The sequence below is a fragment of the Amblyomma americanum genome, chromosome 2 (assembly GCF_052857255.1).
Source record: "Amblyomma americanum isolate KBUSLIRL-KWMA chromosome 2, ASM5285725v1, whole genome shotgun sequence".
NCBI classification, from domain to species: Eukaryota; Metazoa; Arthropoda; class Arachnida; order Ixodida; family Ixodidae; genus Amblyomma; species Amblyomma americanum.
This window is the reverse complement of record NC_135498.1, coordinates 42,025,733-42,042,521: the sequence shown is the minus strand read 5'-3', so window position 1 is coordinate 42,042,521 and position 16,789 is coordinate 42,025,733. Positions and strand designations below refer to the sequence as shown.

The window sequence follows — 16,789 nt, the reverse complement described above, 5'->3', positions numbered from 1 at the left end:
ATGAATAAAGGCGCATCTAGTGAATGCAAGGGGCTCTTAGAAACGAATCTTCGAGATCTGTACTGAGGTGTACATGAGTAATTATAAGCACGTAAATTACAGATGTCAAAATTAGGCGAGTACCACGCATTTCCGGTAAATTCCTCTGTGCTTCGTGTGCAGTTGTAGCGCCATCTAGTGTTACCCACTGAAACCCCCCTTTGCCATGCACGGCGCTGGCCCGGCAGATGGTGCGCGTGTAGGCGACCTTTCTTCATCGGAGTAGTGTCGTTCGTTTTGGAACAGGTGTGATGGAAACGCAGCCGTCTAAGAATGCTAGTGTGGAGCAACGTCTGTGTTCTGAGAGGCCTTCTAGAGACTCTGAGCATTTTGTCCAACGGGCAAGGCGTCACGCCAAAATGGCGTTCCATGGACTCCTTGGCAGTGCTGCAACACGCTGTCGCGTCCCACTCTTAAAGACGACGCTTAAGCGTCTCCAGTTTTTTTTTGTTGACGTATGTGATTGTTCGCATTGCTTATCTTCATCTTGCATTTTGGTTACTTTCCTTCATTGCCCCTGCCTGTCACATCAGTGGCTTGTTTATGTTGTTTGGTTTGTGAGCTCTTTAGAGAACTAGGGTCAAGGGTTGTCGCACAGAATTTGCAAGCATTCGACCCTCGTGTGAAAACCCAGTTGAAGCGATATGCAGTAGCTGACTGGTATTTGGCTACTCGTGGACTTTGGACTGTGCTTGTGATGAGTTTGAGGTGAGGAATGAGCAGAATCTGCACATGGTTTTTGTCATTGCCCACCGATGGCTATCGGTACAACTGTACTGATGGTACAGTGTAGTGGCAACTCTACTCTCTATAACTCGTAAAGCGTCCGGGCACCCCAGCCTGACCGGTGCATTTGTTGTGTGTGATTCAAGGAGCTTTTTGTTTCACCGGATTCAAGGTGAATGGTACAATTGTTCATTGATCGTTTAGTCAAAGTTCATTGTCAGTAGGGCTTCAAAAATAATTGTATATGAAATAGAACCCCGGAACTCATAAACAATTGTGAAAGGAGTTCATATTGTGAATTCAGTTATTAAAAAAAGAGAGCAGTCGACAGAACGCCTGAAATGGAGAGAGAAACATATGGATTAGTTGGATGGGTTCCACCCTTTTACACTGAAATCAGATGTACAAGTTATTTAGAATATACAGGGTAAAACCTCGTTGATGCGTCCCCAGTTCAATTGACTTCACTGTTCATATGCTCTAAATTGCAGGCAATAAAGGTGTCCCATCAGGTTGCTCTATTTTTCTTCCGGATAATAAGTCCCCATATAAAATTTCCACAAGTTCTTGTTATATATAATATAGTACTGACCGACCACGCTCGTGCAAACTTACAAGTGGGCCGAATATGGGGCCCTGCGACATGCTGCAGCTACGCGCTAGAGTGGCTTCTGTGCAGTGCTTTGGTGCAAACGGGTGAAGCACTAAAAAAAAAATTCTAGTTATACGAGTAGGTCACTCCTGTGTGGTTGCCACGTGAAGAGGAGAAGCGCACCAGCGTCTTCTCGGAGCCTAAGCGCTGTGGGGCGAAGCATGTGAGAACTATAACGCGCCTACATACAAATGGGACGGGTCTGGGGAACGCAACATAAAAAGCAACTCTTCGACAGTCAGCCTCCACAGTAGCTTCCCCGCATTGCTTAAGTGCAAGGGGGCAAAGCGTCCGAAAAATGACGATTTCGGCTATTTTTGTCATTGCTGTCACAGTCCAGAAGTGTTTGTGTAAGAAGTTCATTTCGCACTTAAGACAACGCAGATGCAGATTGAATTCTGTGAGTGTCAGGCAAGGATCTGTGTAGACTTTGTGCCAGAGATGCTGATCGAGATTTTTATGAAATGAAGTTATCAATAAATGTTTTCGTGCCTCATTCAACAGCTTCATTTCTGAAAATCAGGTGGTTTGGGTCATATCTTTTCTGGATGATAGGTTTTTCCTTTCATTTTTAGAAAAAAAAACGAATTTTTACCATATATCTTATGTCTCTGTAGAAACAAAATTTCGCTAAATTAGCTTTAGAAAAGCTCAAAGTTGGACATGTGTGTTGACTGATCTTTGTTTGAGATATCCAGAAATTTTACTGCGTTCTTTTTCTGTTGTCCTGTGAAAACTTGTCCACAGGTTTACAGCGTTGTGCCCTCTTGTAGTCAAAAACTGAACTTGCATGGCTCACTTGGTGTCCAAGCATGCACTGCATTTGTGGGGTTTTTTTTTTTTTTTTCAAGTAGCCACTGCAGGAGTGATGCATGCTATGTTGTTTTTCATTTATGCACAAAGTATTGCTGCTTTGTAGCCACCCCAGAGTGTGTGTATAGCATTGACCAATGTGCTGCCGTTGTGCACCCAGGTCCGCTACCCAGACCGCATTACGCTGATCAGGGGGAACCATGAGAGCCGGCAGATCACACAGGTGTACGGCTTCTATGATGAGTGCCTGCGCAAGTACGGTTCCATCACCGTGTGGCGTTACTGCACAGAGATCTTCGACTACCTCTCCTTGTCTGCTGTCATTGATGGCAAGGTGGGTAGGAATCAACAGTAGAACTATATTGGCAACATCGTGTCATTTACACTGGCAAGTTTGTGCAGCTTTTCTCTGCGGTCTTAGATTGGCTGCCTAGAGAGTGGGCAGGGCGACGTGCTGTTATGGGCCTGGTCATGGGGGAAAATACTATTGGGTTTCACCCACACTGTCATGCTTTCGCTTTGAAGAGGTAAGAGCACTCCATGGCACATGTATTTATCAAGGAGCAAGCGGTACTGCACACACTGTACTTGACCCACGTTTCAAAAATTGCTGAATCTGAAGGCCCATCTGCTTTATATCACGATACAAGTCCTATGGGCTCTCGGGGCTAGCCTTTTGCCATATGACAAAAAGGAACCAGAACTACTTGATAGTGTTGAAGCAGTGCAAGTTGCTTTTGATAACCCGGTGTGTTACAACCTGCAGTAGCCGGGGAGGACAGGGAACAGCAGAAATTAATTTCTTGTGACTTTCCTGTGCATATGTGCAGGCAGGTTAGTAATCATCATTCAGACCATAATGCAGTGAAACACACAAGGCGCACGCATGTGCCACCTGATGAGGCAAGTAACTGAGCTGGACAGCTTGCAGATATCTGCATCAAGGCAGAGGGGCCAAAAAATTGATGATGGCCTAGCTCTGTTAGTCCCAGGATATACGTAGCGAAAGCACAGGGACATCTGGTTCAGAAGCATTAATATATGAAACCCGTGCATTCACTAGATGCGCAGTCGTGGCAGAGTGGTAGCGTCTCCGCCTTAAACGCCAAAGGCCCTGGTACGATTCCCAGCCTCGGCACACTTTTTTTTTATTATTATTATTATTCAGTGAGTGTGCGGGGGTTTCAGTGGCTCCCGCCACCGACCACATGGTTGGTCATGTGGTGCGGAGCAGCTGCCCGCGGCGCGCCGCCGTGCCTGGTCACGTGGTGCGGTGCGACCACGGTGAGAGTGCGAGCACGGCGAAACTGCGAGTTCGTGGCCAATGTAGTTTTCGCTACAAACGAATTTCTTTGTGTCTCCTTTTGTTGCTGCATTTTCAATCACTTTGGAAGAGCATACAGGAGAACGGGGGGCGGGACAGCTGTGCCAATTGCACCACTTTGATACAAATGTGATTTTCTGCACCATGTTGCGAGGGCCAAAAGCCATGCGAGCCCAACACTATTTCGTTCTCAGTACAATGAAAGCTCGTTAATTCGAACTCGTTTAATTTGAACTTACGGTTAATTCGAACTGACGCCCGGGTCCCGGCACAGCCCTGTGTATTTCAGGGGGGGGAAAACTCCCGATAATTCGAACAAGTCAGCATCCGCTATGGTTAATTCGAACTAGGAGCCACTGGCTGACACCGCTCCTCGTAGATAGAAGTTGACCTGTAGCAAGTAAAACACGCTCTAAATTTACCAGAGATGTAAAACAATGGAAAAGTAAAAAGGCCGAGTGCATGAAGCTCACAGAGCTCTCGTTCCGGTGCATGCCGTAGCAGGTTTTCGCTGCCCGCGCCCATTGAGGAAGGAAAAATTTTCTTCCTCCGTGCCCGCGCCGCTGATGCTTTGGCGCAAGCCGTTCCAGGTTTTCGTTGTGCCGCGGTCGCTGGGTCGCAATCATGTGGTGAAAACAACGTAGTATGGCTGTTCGGGCAATGGCGGCTTTTGTTGGTGCTGCGTGCGCGAGTTATGTGGACAGCAGCGTGGAGACGTTGGAGCCCTTGAGTGACACCGATATAATTGAGGCTGCATGCTCCCAGATGACGTCGCAAGGCTCACATGCGGTGAGAACAGCCAACAGGGATGAGTTCGACGGCGGCGACGAGACTATGCCACCACAAAGTGCACATGAAGTAGTGTCGGCGCTCGATGTTGCAGCATGCCACTTCTCTGTCAGTGAGAACTCTCACGTTGCACAGGAGCTTTGGGCAAGCTGCAGATGATGCTGATGGGGTCTGGGCAGAAGAAACGCAAGCAAATGCACTTTGCCGATTACTTTTAATTTTGACAACCCTTCCCCGTATGTTTTGGAGTTCAAATAGCGTCATATATTCCTGCACTAAAGCTCGCTGCTCACGCGAATGCGTTCCAGTACTTGTTTCTGGCTCATAACTGGCCGATCAATTTATTTCATTTCCCATTACGACCGGATGAATTTAGTTCTCAGAATATGCCCTCCACAAATGTGTAGTAGTGCCTGGCTCACGGTAACAAGTCTAGATGTGACTGCTTCGGGTTCTGCCCGCGCGGCGGAGCGCTGTAACCACTCATTCCGGCGCCCATTCGATAATTCGAACAATTTTCCGATCCCCTTCGAGTTCGAATTAACGAGAGCTACTGTATAATACCAATTTCTAGCTTTCTTCAAAGTTAGTACAGTTAAACCTGGTTATGGTTATAACGAAATTGAAAGAAGTCCCAAGATTTTTCTTTACACCCAGGTTTTCGTTGCTTGCAGTTTTCGCGAGAAGAGTCGAAAGGACACTCCAGAACGGAAACCAAAATACTAAATAAATTAGCTAAACTCACCTTGAAAATGTTTACTGACAATATTGGTACTCAGTCATAAACGTGGAGAAGCGGAATGCAGCAGCAGCCGCCGCCACTTCCGTCGCAGCTCACTAAACGCCGCTGGGGGAGGGTGGGGGAGGCAGAGACAACGCAACCGAGCTAGAGAAGAACACGTACGGCCGCGCCGCCACCATAGATTGACCGTGGAAGCATGTGCTTCTACCTGCATGTTTCCTCTCTTTGCGCTCCCCTCGCTGCTGCCCCAGGAAACGGACTGCTCACCTTGCGTCTCCAGCGCTCTCCACCGTCCCCGCTCCCGACGCGTGAGAGCTGTTGGCGCCGCAGTCCCGAGCAACCGCACGGCGGCGATGGCCGCGCACTGCTCGTGTCGTTTCTTTTTTGCTATGCCCAATTATTTTTCGCTTCTTTTGAGTATGAACTATTGTAATGCCTTGTAGTATATGACGTTCCAAGAGAGAAACCATCGGAGATGCGTCGGTGGCGCTGGAGCACTGTGCACTGTGTCAACTGCTGTTGCGGATGGCGTTCCTCTGTTCTCAGTTCGTGGTTTATCATCGTGAAACTTTCACATGGGTCTGCCAGATTTGAGGAACTCAGCACTAGCTAAGGTAGATAGCGTAGCATGTTTATTATATCAAGGTCAACCGCCGCAGCACCTTCATTACATGGAGGTCTTAAATTACACGCGCTTCAATGGGGGCCCTCGGCGTTGGGGAATTGAGAAACATCTTAATATCGAGGAATTCTCTATATGGAGGTTCGTTACATCGAGGTTTAACTGTAAAAGTTAGTGATTCGGCCGACCCCTTCAAAATTTTCTGGAATTAAGGGGTTTTTTTGTTAATCTGAACTCACGGCTGGTTGTCACAGACTCCAGACTGCATTCACTAGTTACACCATTTCACGCTTGTTGCATCGGTTAACTTGCTGTTCCCGCGTTAAATCGACAGTCAGTATGCATGTTGATGCTAGGATTTGCATGAAAGCAATGCGTCGACGGCAGTTGAGAGCCGGGGCAGCTGGCGCGGCTGTTGGCTGCTAGCAGGTAAGAAAATGAGGTGCAGCACCACACGGCATGTCATAACATTGGGCCACGGCACAGGTGGTGAGTGGTGATGAACGCGTCGGCAAAGAAGGTGAAATGAATGAGTGCCAGTGCCACAATCATGCCACAAGGAGCCAGCCCCGTGCAGTTGCATCTCGTACAGTGTGACTCGTGTTGCTGCATCTCACGGCTTTTCATTTTTGCGCCTTCAGTTTGGGACGTCATTTTCGTCCATCGTCCGGCTGTCATTGCTGTGAGACCGATATGCGAGGGCTAGGCGCTTCACTTCCTGCTGAAAGTGGTCCGTATTGGGGCTGTGTTCCACAAACAATGATCTGCATTCAGACGTTGTGAAGAAGCGTGAAAGGAATGGTGCCACACGTGTTGTAACCTCAAGTTGCCGCTCTTTGTTTCCCAAGGTGTCTTGTTGTGTTTTGCCCTGCCGCTCCTATAGCAGCCTTTCTGACGTCACTCTGCCAGTGAGGAAATACCTCATCACCCCACAATGCTTCAGGATTCAGTATGTAACAGTAGCAAACCATTCCGTAAGCTATGCCATGCAGACTTTTTTATTGAGCATGGTAAAGTTCAGTTTCATGGCTGTTTATTCTGAAAAGCCTTTATTTTTATATTTTTTAAGCTGCCTGTATTTTTTTTATTACATATATTTGAACTTATTTGAAAATATCTGATTTGCAACCTAAATTTGATACTTGTACACCCCAAGGCTTTTGCCCTGAAAGAACAGACCTCAGTCAAGGGGCAGAGGTGCTCGCTTTTTTTCTACATGCCTCCTCTCTCAGCCTGCCCAGCCATCATGTTTCTTGCAAGCAGACTTTGTCCTTGCCTAGCTTCACAGCCAGGAACATATGCGGTGCACATTGGCCAGAACCGTATAAAGTACTGAGCAGTGCAGAGCAGCAGCGAGAGGCATGCTTTGCAGCGCATGAGCGCAGAAGTTGCTTGGCTCATGGCATACTGTGCACTGTGTCCTCTGGACTGCACCAACTGCTGGCTGATGCATTAATTTAGAATTTTCACACGCCACATTTTTATTTATGGCAGTCTCGTCGCAAAAACCATTAGGGTTAAAAACACAGCACTTCTAGTTTATTGTATGGCACAAAAACTTGCAATCATACCACTGCTTAGAGCCGTAAGAGTTTATTTCAGTGAAGATTTACCACGTTTGTGCTCTTAAGTTTCCCAAAAATGGTAATATTAATGCTACAAAATTGTTTCATTTCTGCTCCAAGAGCTGCTTCAGAACCAGTTTTGTTTGGCTGTTCCACTTTTGGGAGAGACGTTTTGGTGCAGTGCAATACAGTCTCCAAGGGACCTTGGGCATGCTTGATTTTTCAGACTTATGTGTAACATTGTCATGCTTCTTGCAGTGTTTATGTGTAACCTTGGCTGAAATTGCAGCTTATTGCTTGATTTTCAGACTTTAATTCTGCTCACTCCCTCACAGCTGTCTATACACCCAAGTTGCCGTTTTTTCTGTGCAGTGAAACTTAGTAATTCAAACTCAAAAGGGACAGAAAGTTTGTAGAAATTAAGTTGGGTTCAAACTGAAGAGGGCCACTTTCAATGATGGGCTGACCCCTGTGTGCTCGTATTCTTGCCACATGTCCTCTACTGCACAAACTTGAACTTCTTGAACAGTCTGAAGTACTTTCTGAGGCAAGCCCTTTCCTCCTAAATGCATGACGAGGTGACGCTATGAGATTTGTACCCGGCAGTTGTTTGTAGCTGCTGATCTCGAAGGCTCCAGTAGCTTGCTTTGTTAGCTTTTGTTGTTGAGCGATTGATGACGTGACCAGTGACTGGCTACACTGAATCATATGCGTTGCAGCATCTCCAGCACTTCAAATTCGAAACCACATAGTTGTGCACATTGCGGAATTGTGCACACAACCACGACAGGCATGAAACAAGCCAAGTGGAGCTTGTCGAAAAGTTTTTTCGAATCTGTCTGCTTTATTTTTATTTTATTTTTTTCGCTCCGTTTCATGTCTGTATACAGATAGTTTAGGGGTGAAATTTTGAATGCGAATGTGTCTGAACCAGATTTGGCACCTGATTGATGCCATTGTGTGTTCATTTCATCCTGAAACCTACAGTTAGGATTGGCACTCAGCAGGAATTTCACTGTGTGCTGTCGTCTAGGGAGGTTCAGATTTGTGTCAGGAGTAGTTGGGCTCAAATACTTGCTTTATTCATACTAGGCTTCAAAATGCAGTTGCAAGTTGTATGAAAGGGGATGTGAGCCAATTCAGGCTAAATACGCACATTTTACCATTCTAATTACGGGAAGTACAAACTGTTGCAAGCGCATTGCTTGCTCCTGTAGATCAAAAATGCCTTAGTTGCACCACTGTTTGGATGAGCTTCTACTCTGGTATTCCGTGTTATGTGGTTTAACTATTGACAGTGGTAGAAGAACAGAGGTCCGAGGCATGTGGCGCATGAACGAACTTGAAGAGCAGCCAACAAAAAAAATGTGGACAAGGAATGAAAAAGGGCCGCAGGGCGAAGGCCTGCATGCTGTGCTTTTTCATCCTGTCTCGTCCACAATTTTGTCGTCCGGTGTTCATATTCAATCGTTGGCAGCTGACTTCTATTTTAGGCATGATCTGGAGAAGCGGGCCTGTTCGGGGCATTTTTACAATTTGTACGCACTGCTGGCGTGACTTGTGCAGATCTTCTGCGTTCACGGTGGCCTGTCGCCATCCATCCAAACCCTGGACCAGATCCGCACCATTGATCGCAAGCAGGAGGTGCCCCACGACGGGCCCATGTGTGACCTGCTTTGGTCAGACCCCGAAGGTATGTGCCACATTTTTTTTTTTTTTTTTGCAACCCAGTAAACGATAGGCAGAACTGTGGGAATATTTCATACAGTCGAACCCGGATATATCGAACCCGCATATTTCGAATTATTGGCTATATCGAACACACAGACTACCCCCTTGAAAATACTATGTAAAAGTATAGGACAATTGCGTAGTATATCGAATTCCATTTTCGTTGGACATTCGATATATCGAACAGCGCGCTGCGCCGCGCCCCTGGAAGGTGCGCTTTTCCCAAAGACATTCGTGTCCGGTCCTCAGAGGTAAACTTTTCCGCAGAGTCAGTCAGCAGGCTCCTCCTCTGCGCATGCGCGGCCGTCGCCTAGCGACGGAGACGCAGAGCTTTCCCCCATTCTTGCGCCCCACCGGCGCGAGCTCTCTCGCTCCTCCTCTACCACCGGCGTGTGCATTGGGCAAGGGCATTGGAGCTCATCGAAGAGAGTGCACGGCATGGAGACGCGGCGACGTTTCCAAGCCACGCTTCCTGGGAAAAGGGAGAGAGAGAGAGAGTGAAGGGTCAGCACGGTCGCTCGTGGGCCACGGGAGACGAGAGAGCCAGAGAGGGCTCAAAACACGAACATAGCGCCTTCGACGGCATATTCCGTCGATCTTTTTCCCCGCTCTCTTTTTTCTTTTCCCTTTGTCGTTCCTTCGCAGCCCCGTTGACTGTCGCTCGAACAGGCTTCGCTTGGACTGCTCCATCTGCACATCGGGCGTGTTGTTGTGCGTGCCTCTGTTTCAACGTGCCGTGTGTAGCGTGTGTGATTGCAGTCATCTGGTGAGCTATGGCATCCGTGGACATAAAAAAGAGGAAGAATCTGGACTTTGCAAGAAAGCTTGAAGTAATCCGGCGTGTAGAGAATGGAGAAAAGAAGTCCTCCGTGGCAGACGCATTTGGCATTCCGCGGAGTACTTTAAGTACGTTGTTAAAAAACAAGCAGGACATCAAGCTTAAAGCAGGTGAGGAAAGTCGCTCGGGAGCGTGTCGTGTGCACCCTGCTGCTTTTGACAAAGTGGAGAAGGCACTCTACACGTGGTTTCTTGAAATCCGAGCGAAAAATATTCCCGTGGGTGGCCCGACCTTAATCGAAAAGGCCAAATGGTTTGCTACGGCTCATGGCGAAGAGAACTTTTGCGGTGGCACTGGATGGCTGCAACGGTTTAAAAACCGCCACGACATTGTAGGAAAGGCCATTTCAGGCGAAAGTGGGGCTGTCAGCAGCCAGGAGATGCAGCAGTGGCTTTCTGAGGAGTGGCCGAAGATCACTGAGAAGTTTTCGCCTGCAGAAATCTTCAATGCAGACGAAACTGGTCTCTTTTGGCAAATGTTGCCGAATAAGACACTCGCTCTTCGTGGAACCACATGCCACGGTGGTAAAATGAGCAAAGTGCGTGTGCCGGTGCTGCTTGCAGCCAACATGGACGGCTCGTGCAAGCTACGGCCATTCGTGATCGAGAAGAGCAAGTCACCGCGCTGCTTCAAGAACTGTAAACAGCTTTCCATCCACTACGGCTGTAATAGGAAGGCCTGGATGACACGTCAACTTTTTGTTGAATGGCTGCAGGCTTGGGACGCTGAGTTGGGCAAGTCGGGCCGCCGAGTTTGCCTTCTGGTCGACAACTGTTCGGCCCATCAAACAACTTGCAAGCTGCAGCACATCGAATTGAAGTTTCTCCCGCCGAACATCACAGCGAGACTGCAGCCCCTCGACCAGGGTATCATAAAGGCATTCAAGGTAGGCTATCGGAAGCGACTTATTCAACGGCTCCTCATAAACCTCCGCATGGGAACCGATCTCAAGATTGACCTGCTTGGCGCGATCCAGATGATTACCGGCGCTTGGGGCGACGTAAAGCAGGCCACAGTAGCCAACTGTTTTGGCAAGGCAGGCCTTGAAGTGGCCAGAGATGAACGTCCGGAAGCTTTAGATGACGATCAGTGCTTGGAAGACGCGTTCCGCGACTTGTCCAATTTTTCCGGCACCGTCCCGCCCGAAGTTACTGTTGATGACTTCATTAACACTGACAGCGAAGTTCAAGCGGTAGCCGACCTCGCTGATGAGGACATTGTGGCCGGAATAGCTGGCGTTCAATACAGCGATTCCAGCGACAACGAGGGCAACTGTGTTTTCGAAGAAACGCGTCCATGCACAGCCACTGAACTGGCGTCAGCGTTCAGCCTGATTCGGCGCTGTTGCGGCGAAATGGAAGGCACTGGGCTCTCGCACCTAGACAGTCTCGAGAAGATTGAAACTAGTGTTTTAAACTTCATTTCCCAGAGGAAAAAGCAGCCCAAAATTAGTGATTTTTTTCCGTGAAATAAAGCGCTTTCATATTGTGTGCACATGCTATGTGATTCGCGGCTGTTCCATTTGGTAAGCCACAATTTTTTATGATCGCGAGTGCTTTTTTGGACTATATCTGTATATCAAATTTTCGCTATATCGAACTATTTTCCGATCCCCGTCGAATTCGATATATCCGGGTTCGACTGTATAAGCAGCTAGAATGTTTGTGAACAACCCAGCTGGCATTGCTGCCACAGGTAGCCTGTGATATATGCAACAAGAACAGACGGAATGCAACATGCGTTATGCTACATTCCACATAGTAGTAGTAGTAGTAGTAGTAGTAGTAGTAGTAGTAGTAGTACGAGGCTTTATTTAGACACAATGCTTAGGCGCCTAAGACGTTGGTGGCCTGCTGCACAAGCAGGCGCTGCTCTTCTTCGCCTTTGGCTCCAAACCAGTCCAGCCAGGTCCCGACAGTGTGGGAGTGGGTGGGAAAGAAACCCGATTGCAGAGCAACCAGGCAGGAGAATAAACAGTGCGAAAGGTTGGTACAACGGGCAGGGCAGTTGGGACATGATGGATCGTGACGGAATTTGTGCAGATAAAGCCGTGCAGGTGTGACAAGTGTGTTGAATTGTATCTTTTGAAGGATGTGAGAAAGGCTAGGGTGAAGGTCCGTGTAGAGTTTATGATTGAGGTGGAGAGCATCATAATACTCTTTGATGGTGGGGCGAAGGGACAGTCTCGACCCGCCCTCCGAGGGCCTTGGCCAGGGCATCAACAGTGCCTGGATAAAAGTTTCACGAGCGAGCTGGTTAGCCAGCTTGCTGCCATCAATCCCCGAGTGCCCAGAGATCCACCTGAGGAAGACGGGGCAAGGCTGCAGCGACACAAGTGCGGTCTTGAGTTACATGGACAGATGTTGGTTGAATGGCATGAATGGCTGCCTGGGAGTCAGTGCAGATGGCCACATATTCTTGTTGTTTTCATCGCAGGTTAACTACCATCACTTAAAAGCCCGAAGGTTTCAAATTGAGCCAGTGCTGAAGAAAGACGTTATGCCCAAGGAAATAGAAAAGTGTGTTAATAATGTGTAATTTATGCAAAGTATGATTTTCAACATTCATGTCTTTTCCACATCCTTTATTTATTTTTTATTTTTTTCAGGGGACTAAGATAAGTGAAATTCTGCATGCAGACACGTGTCAACTCTTCATTCCTTCATTTATTTTCAGCATCACCCTTCAAGAAAAAGAGAGGATGCTGAAATTTGTGTTCATTTGGTCAAATTACTTTCTTAAGCTTTTCAGACTCTCTTTCATAGTTTAGGTTTTTTGCTGGAAAGCATCACATGTGCCCTAGAGTAAAGCCACTTTAGTGCTAGTTTGTCCAGCATGTAGAGATTTACTATGCATAAGCTTGTTTAGTTCACAAATGGGACACCATGTACTAAGTAAGTTATACAGTAGCCGACGGGTAATTCGGACTCCAATAATTCGGACTTGTAGGATATTTCGGACCTCGATGCGGCGCTGTCAGTAACCCCATAGAAGCGCATACATATTCGCGACGGATATTTCGGACTCCGAAAGTTCGATTTTTCGGACTAATTTCAGTCGCCTGCGGACCAGAATCGGCCATCTTATCGGCTTTTCTCCGGCGCAAAAGGCGCCATCTTGGATTGAGGTGGATTTACTCTTCAGTTGGATTGGATTGGCTTGACATACTTTCGGTACCTCATTTTAGTCAGTAGAGGTTCCGAGGTGGCAGTCGGATTGTCATCGCCGTCAACTTGCTTTTGTCGCCAACGTTGTCGCGGGCAGTTATCGCATGTCTCGTACGTATGTTAAAAATTGAAAATTTTTTTTAGGGGAAAGGAAATGGCGCAGTATCTGTCTCACATCTCAGTGGACATCTGAACCACCCATTAAGGGAAGGGATAAAGGAGAGACTGAGAGAAGAAAGGATCAAAGAGGTGCCGTAGTTGAAATAATTTCGGCCACCTGGGGATCTTTAACGTGCAGACATCGCACAGCACACGGGCGCCTTTGCGTTTCGCCTCCATCGAAACGCTGCCGCCGCGGCCGGGTTCAAACCCGGAAACTCAGGATCAGTAGCCGAGCATCCTAACCACTAAGCCACCGCCATTCGCCATTTCGTCACTTGGATTTCTTCGACCGAGTGGCGCTCCGTGTTCACAAAGTTACATCCGTTCGCCGTTTTGTGATTGCGTCCAGCGGTTCCATCACTTTGAATGAAAACTGCCTTGTCGTTGCGTGTGTTTTACGAGAGGTGTGGTGCACACTCGGGTTGTGAACAACATGGTCCCGCCGGTGCCGCCAGGTCCGTCAAAGAAGCGTGAAAAGTATTCAGCTAAACGCCGTGACCTTGCTGTCTAGAGTGTACAGTGAAAGCACAACTTTGGCTCAAATACAGGCGCAAATCGTTGCCAGCAAGAGAGATTTTCCGTTAGGTAAGGTCAGTGACTTTTTAAGCCGATTTCATCTCAATAAAGTGATTTTTTTGTACTTCACAGATTTTTCAGACTGTTCGATTATTCGGACCATTTTTCAGGTCCCTTCGAGTCCCAAAAATCGGTCGGCGACTGTATATAGCTCTTGCTGAAAAGTACACGATCCTGAATTGTCTACAGTTGGACCCGCAAAAATCTCTATAAAGATGAAACTTCGTTTATTGAGATTTGATTGATTGCCTAATGATGGATTGATTAAAGTGGATAATTCTTGAACAGTGTTTTTTTTTTTTTTTTTTCAAAAATCTGTCAGCATTGGTCTTTCATCACTTCGAAATCGCTTTGTGACGTGATTTTCTGGGCAGTCCGGAAATCTTACATATTATTTCAAACAGTCAATGTATTCGAGAAATAAATGCACCTGTTAAACTGGCTGCCAAAACACATTTTTTTCTGCACACATTAGAAAAGCTCCCCTGTTTTCGTCCGGACTGTTCTGCCTGGAGGCAATTCGATGTCGACGAGGCTAAATTATGGTCACATGCACTTCGAAAGCGGTGGTTTGGACGAAGCGACAGATATGCGGTTTCTCTAATTCTTTGAAGACATTTTGCGGCGCACATATGAACATACCAGCGACATGTCGTCTTGTTGAAACTTTGCCTAGGACCTTGCCGCCATTTATGCAGCAGTGCCCGCATCAGGCACTTGCACTAAAAATAAAAAGATACGTTATTACGATGCTCGCCTGAGATGCGAACGTGAGACTAGAGTGCAACCACAATGGCGATGGCGCGCTTCCTGCAACTACATGCTGCCCCATCATACTAGGCAACTGAAGATCAATTACATGCTACTTGCTTGGTGTTACTAGGCCTGCCGTGCTCCACACTGAAGTTGCAGCAAAAGTGCTTTGGAACTAGCCACCGCTTATCATAAAAGGTCTAACATTGTCACCTACTACTGCCACCCAATAACTTTACATTAAAATGATGGCACAACTGATTTCTGCCATGCCTTCATCAGCGAAGTGAATGAAAAAGCGGCAGGACCAACCAAAAGGCACCTACCACACGTGCAGAGTTCGAGCAGTCGCCAAAACCGTCGCAGGCCACTGTGCACCGGATCACATCGTCATACACACGTCTTCACATTATTTTCATTTCCGCAGGAAATATCAGCGTCGCCATTAAAAATGTAAAATGACTTGGGTGGCCTTTCTTTTTTTTTTTGTGTGAAACCAAACGAATTGCTGATCTCAGTGGCATACAGTAAAACCCCGCTATAGTAAATCCGCATATAGTAAAAACATGATATAGTGTAGTGAAAATTATAAGGGAGTGACTACTCATTAGAATCCACCATATCCACAAAAGGAAAGCTACACAGCTTTCGCAGTTGAAGCTTCACCTCATTCTTGTGTCAGACAACTAAAAGTGTCAGGCACACTAAGGACAACTCCATCTAATTATTGTTCGCAGTAAAAATTGATTCTGTGGCTCTTTCTGGCTGTGCTGACATTTGTCTATGACAGTGAAACCTAATTAATTCAGCCCCCATTAATTCAGACTGCGGCTGGAGTCCTACCAAACGGCCGTTCAAGTCTATCGCGATAGAAGCTCGTTTATTCGGACACCGCGCGACTCACATAGGGTAATTCGGACGGACTTTAGAAGGGGTGCCATGTCGAGATGTGACATGCTCGGCAGGTGGTCGTCCAGATATTCTTCCACAGGCCTGAATTGCGTATTGCATTGTCTCCCGCGCCCCTCTGATGTGTGCGCAAAGGCAGGCGTGTTGGCGGTCTGCTGGTTCCCGTCGATAGTAGGACAGAGTCTGGTCAAACTTTCATTTTGAAACTTATAAACTAACCTACAGCGATAGTGGCTATCTGCTACGCATATCAGCGAGCCAGCCAAGCTGGACACCATTTGGTATGACGATTGCTTTGTTGCTGATGTTTCTTCCAGCTTGCCGAAACTCCGCGCTGGTTACGTGCCGTTCGCAGTTTGTGCGGTGAAGCCTCCTCACATGCAACGCCGCAAGCGAAGCTCCAGCACTACCATTTTGAACACTGAAAGTAGCCGCAGAGACCCTTACCATTGTGAAGCACTTCTGCTTCTGCCACTCCCGATAGTGTGCGAAATTAAAATGTTCGAAGCAACTGTGAGAAATCGTTGTTGCACAGTTTTCATCTTAAAAGGAGATAACAATTGCCCAGGTTTACACCAAATAAATTTCACTTTCGTGCAAACAATTTTTGAAGTTTTGAGAGCCGTTCAATAATTCGACATTTGGATAGTTCTGCCATTTTTTCCACTCCCTTGATGTCCAAATTATCGAGGTTTTACTGTAGCAAAAGACTCATTTATCGCCTAGAAAATTGGATTTCAAAATGTTCCTGCCGGTTGATCAAGCTCATGACATACTTACCGAAAAGGATGGGTTGGCACCATTTTGAATCGAATGGCGGGGTAGCATAGCGTCTTGAATCCGTGTCTGAAAATGGTGTCTGCGCACGCTTTTTACTGGCAAAATCCACCGGTGGTGGCAACATCTGTATTTCATTTCTGGGTCATTTCTAGTTTGTAAAAACTTTTTGAGGAGAGTGGTATTTTTGTGGTTAGAACGTGGTACCCTGTTGATACAGTCCAATTTCTGATTGTGCTCAGTGTTTTTTTAATACTTGCAAGAAAGATCACCGTTTGTTTATAACATGGGTTCAGCTGTATACCTTATGGGGATTACCTTAGTTTTGGCTGTATACAACAGCAGCAGCAAAAAGTAAGTGAATAAAAACACTGGTTGTGATGAATATAGAGGACTAGATTTTCATTCGGAAGCAATTCAGCGGGGGAAGTGGGCTTGGCTTAGAAGGGTGGGGGGCTTTTGGTGCTCTGATTGCATTTCTTAAGCCACAGATGACACCCTGTGTGTGTTACTCTTTATGTTCTTCAAGAGCCTTTCCATTAGACTTGAGTAACATGTTACGGAGGGTGTCGGAGGTGGTACGCATATAAAACACATGGGGGGG

General features: G+C 47.0%; 1 protein-coding gene across 3 annotated transcripts in view; it reads left to right on the top strand.

Moving 5' to 3' along the window:
* Positions 1-16,789, top strand: part of Pp4-19C (protein phosphatase 19C) — a 44,639-nt gene that overhangs the window by 3,902 nt on the left and 23,948 nt on the right. For all 3 annotated transcript variants that reach the window (XM_077654054.1, XM_077654052.1, XM_077654053.1), the window contains exons 4-5: positions 2,391-2,564; positions 8,839-8,965. In XM_077654054.1, the coding sequence (XP_077510180.1) occupies positions 2,391-2,564; positions 8,839-8,965 (301 nt within the window). The remainder of the gene's footprint in view (positions 1-2,390; positions 2,565-8,838; positions 8,966-16,789) is intronic.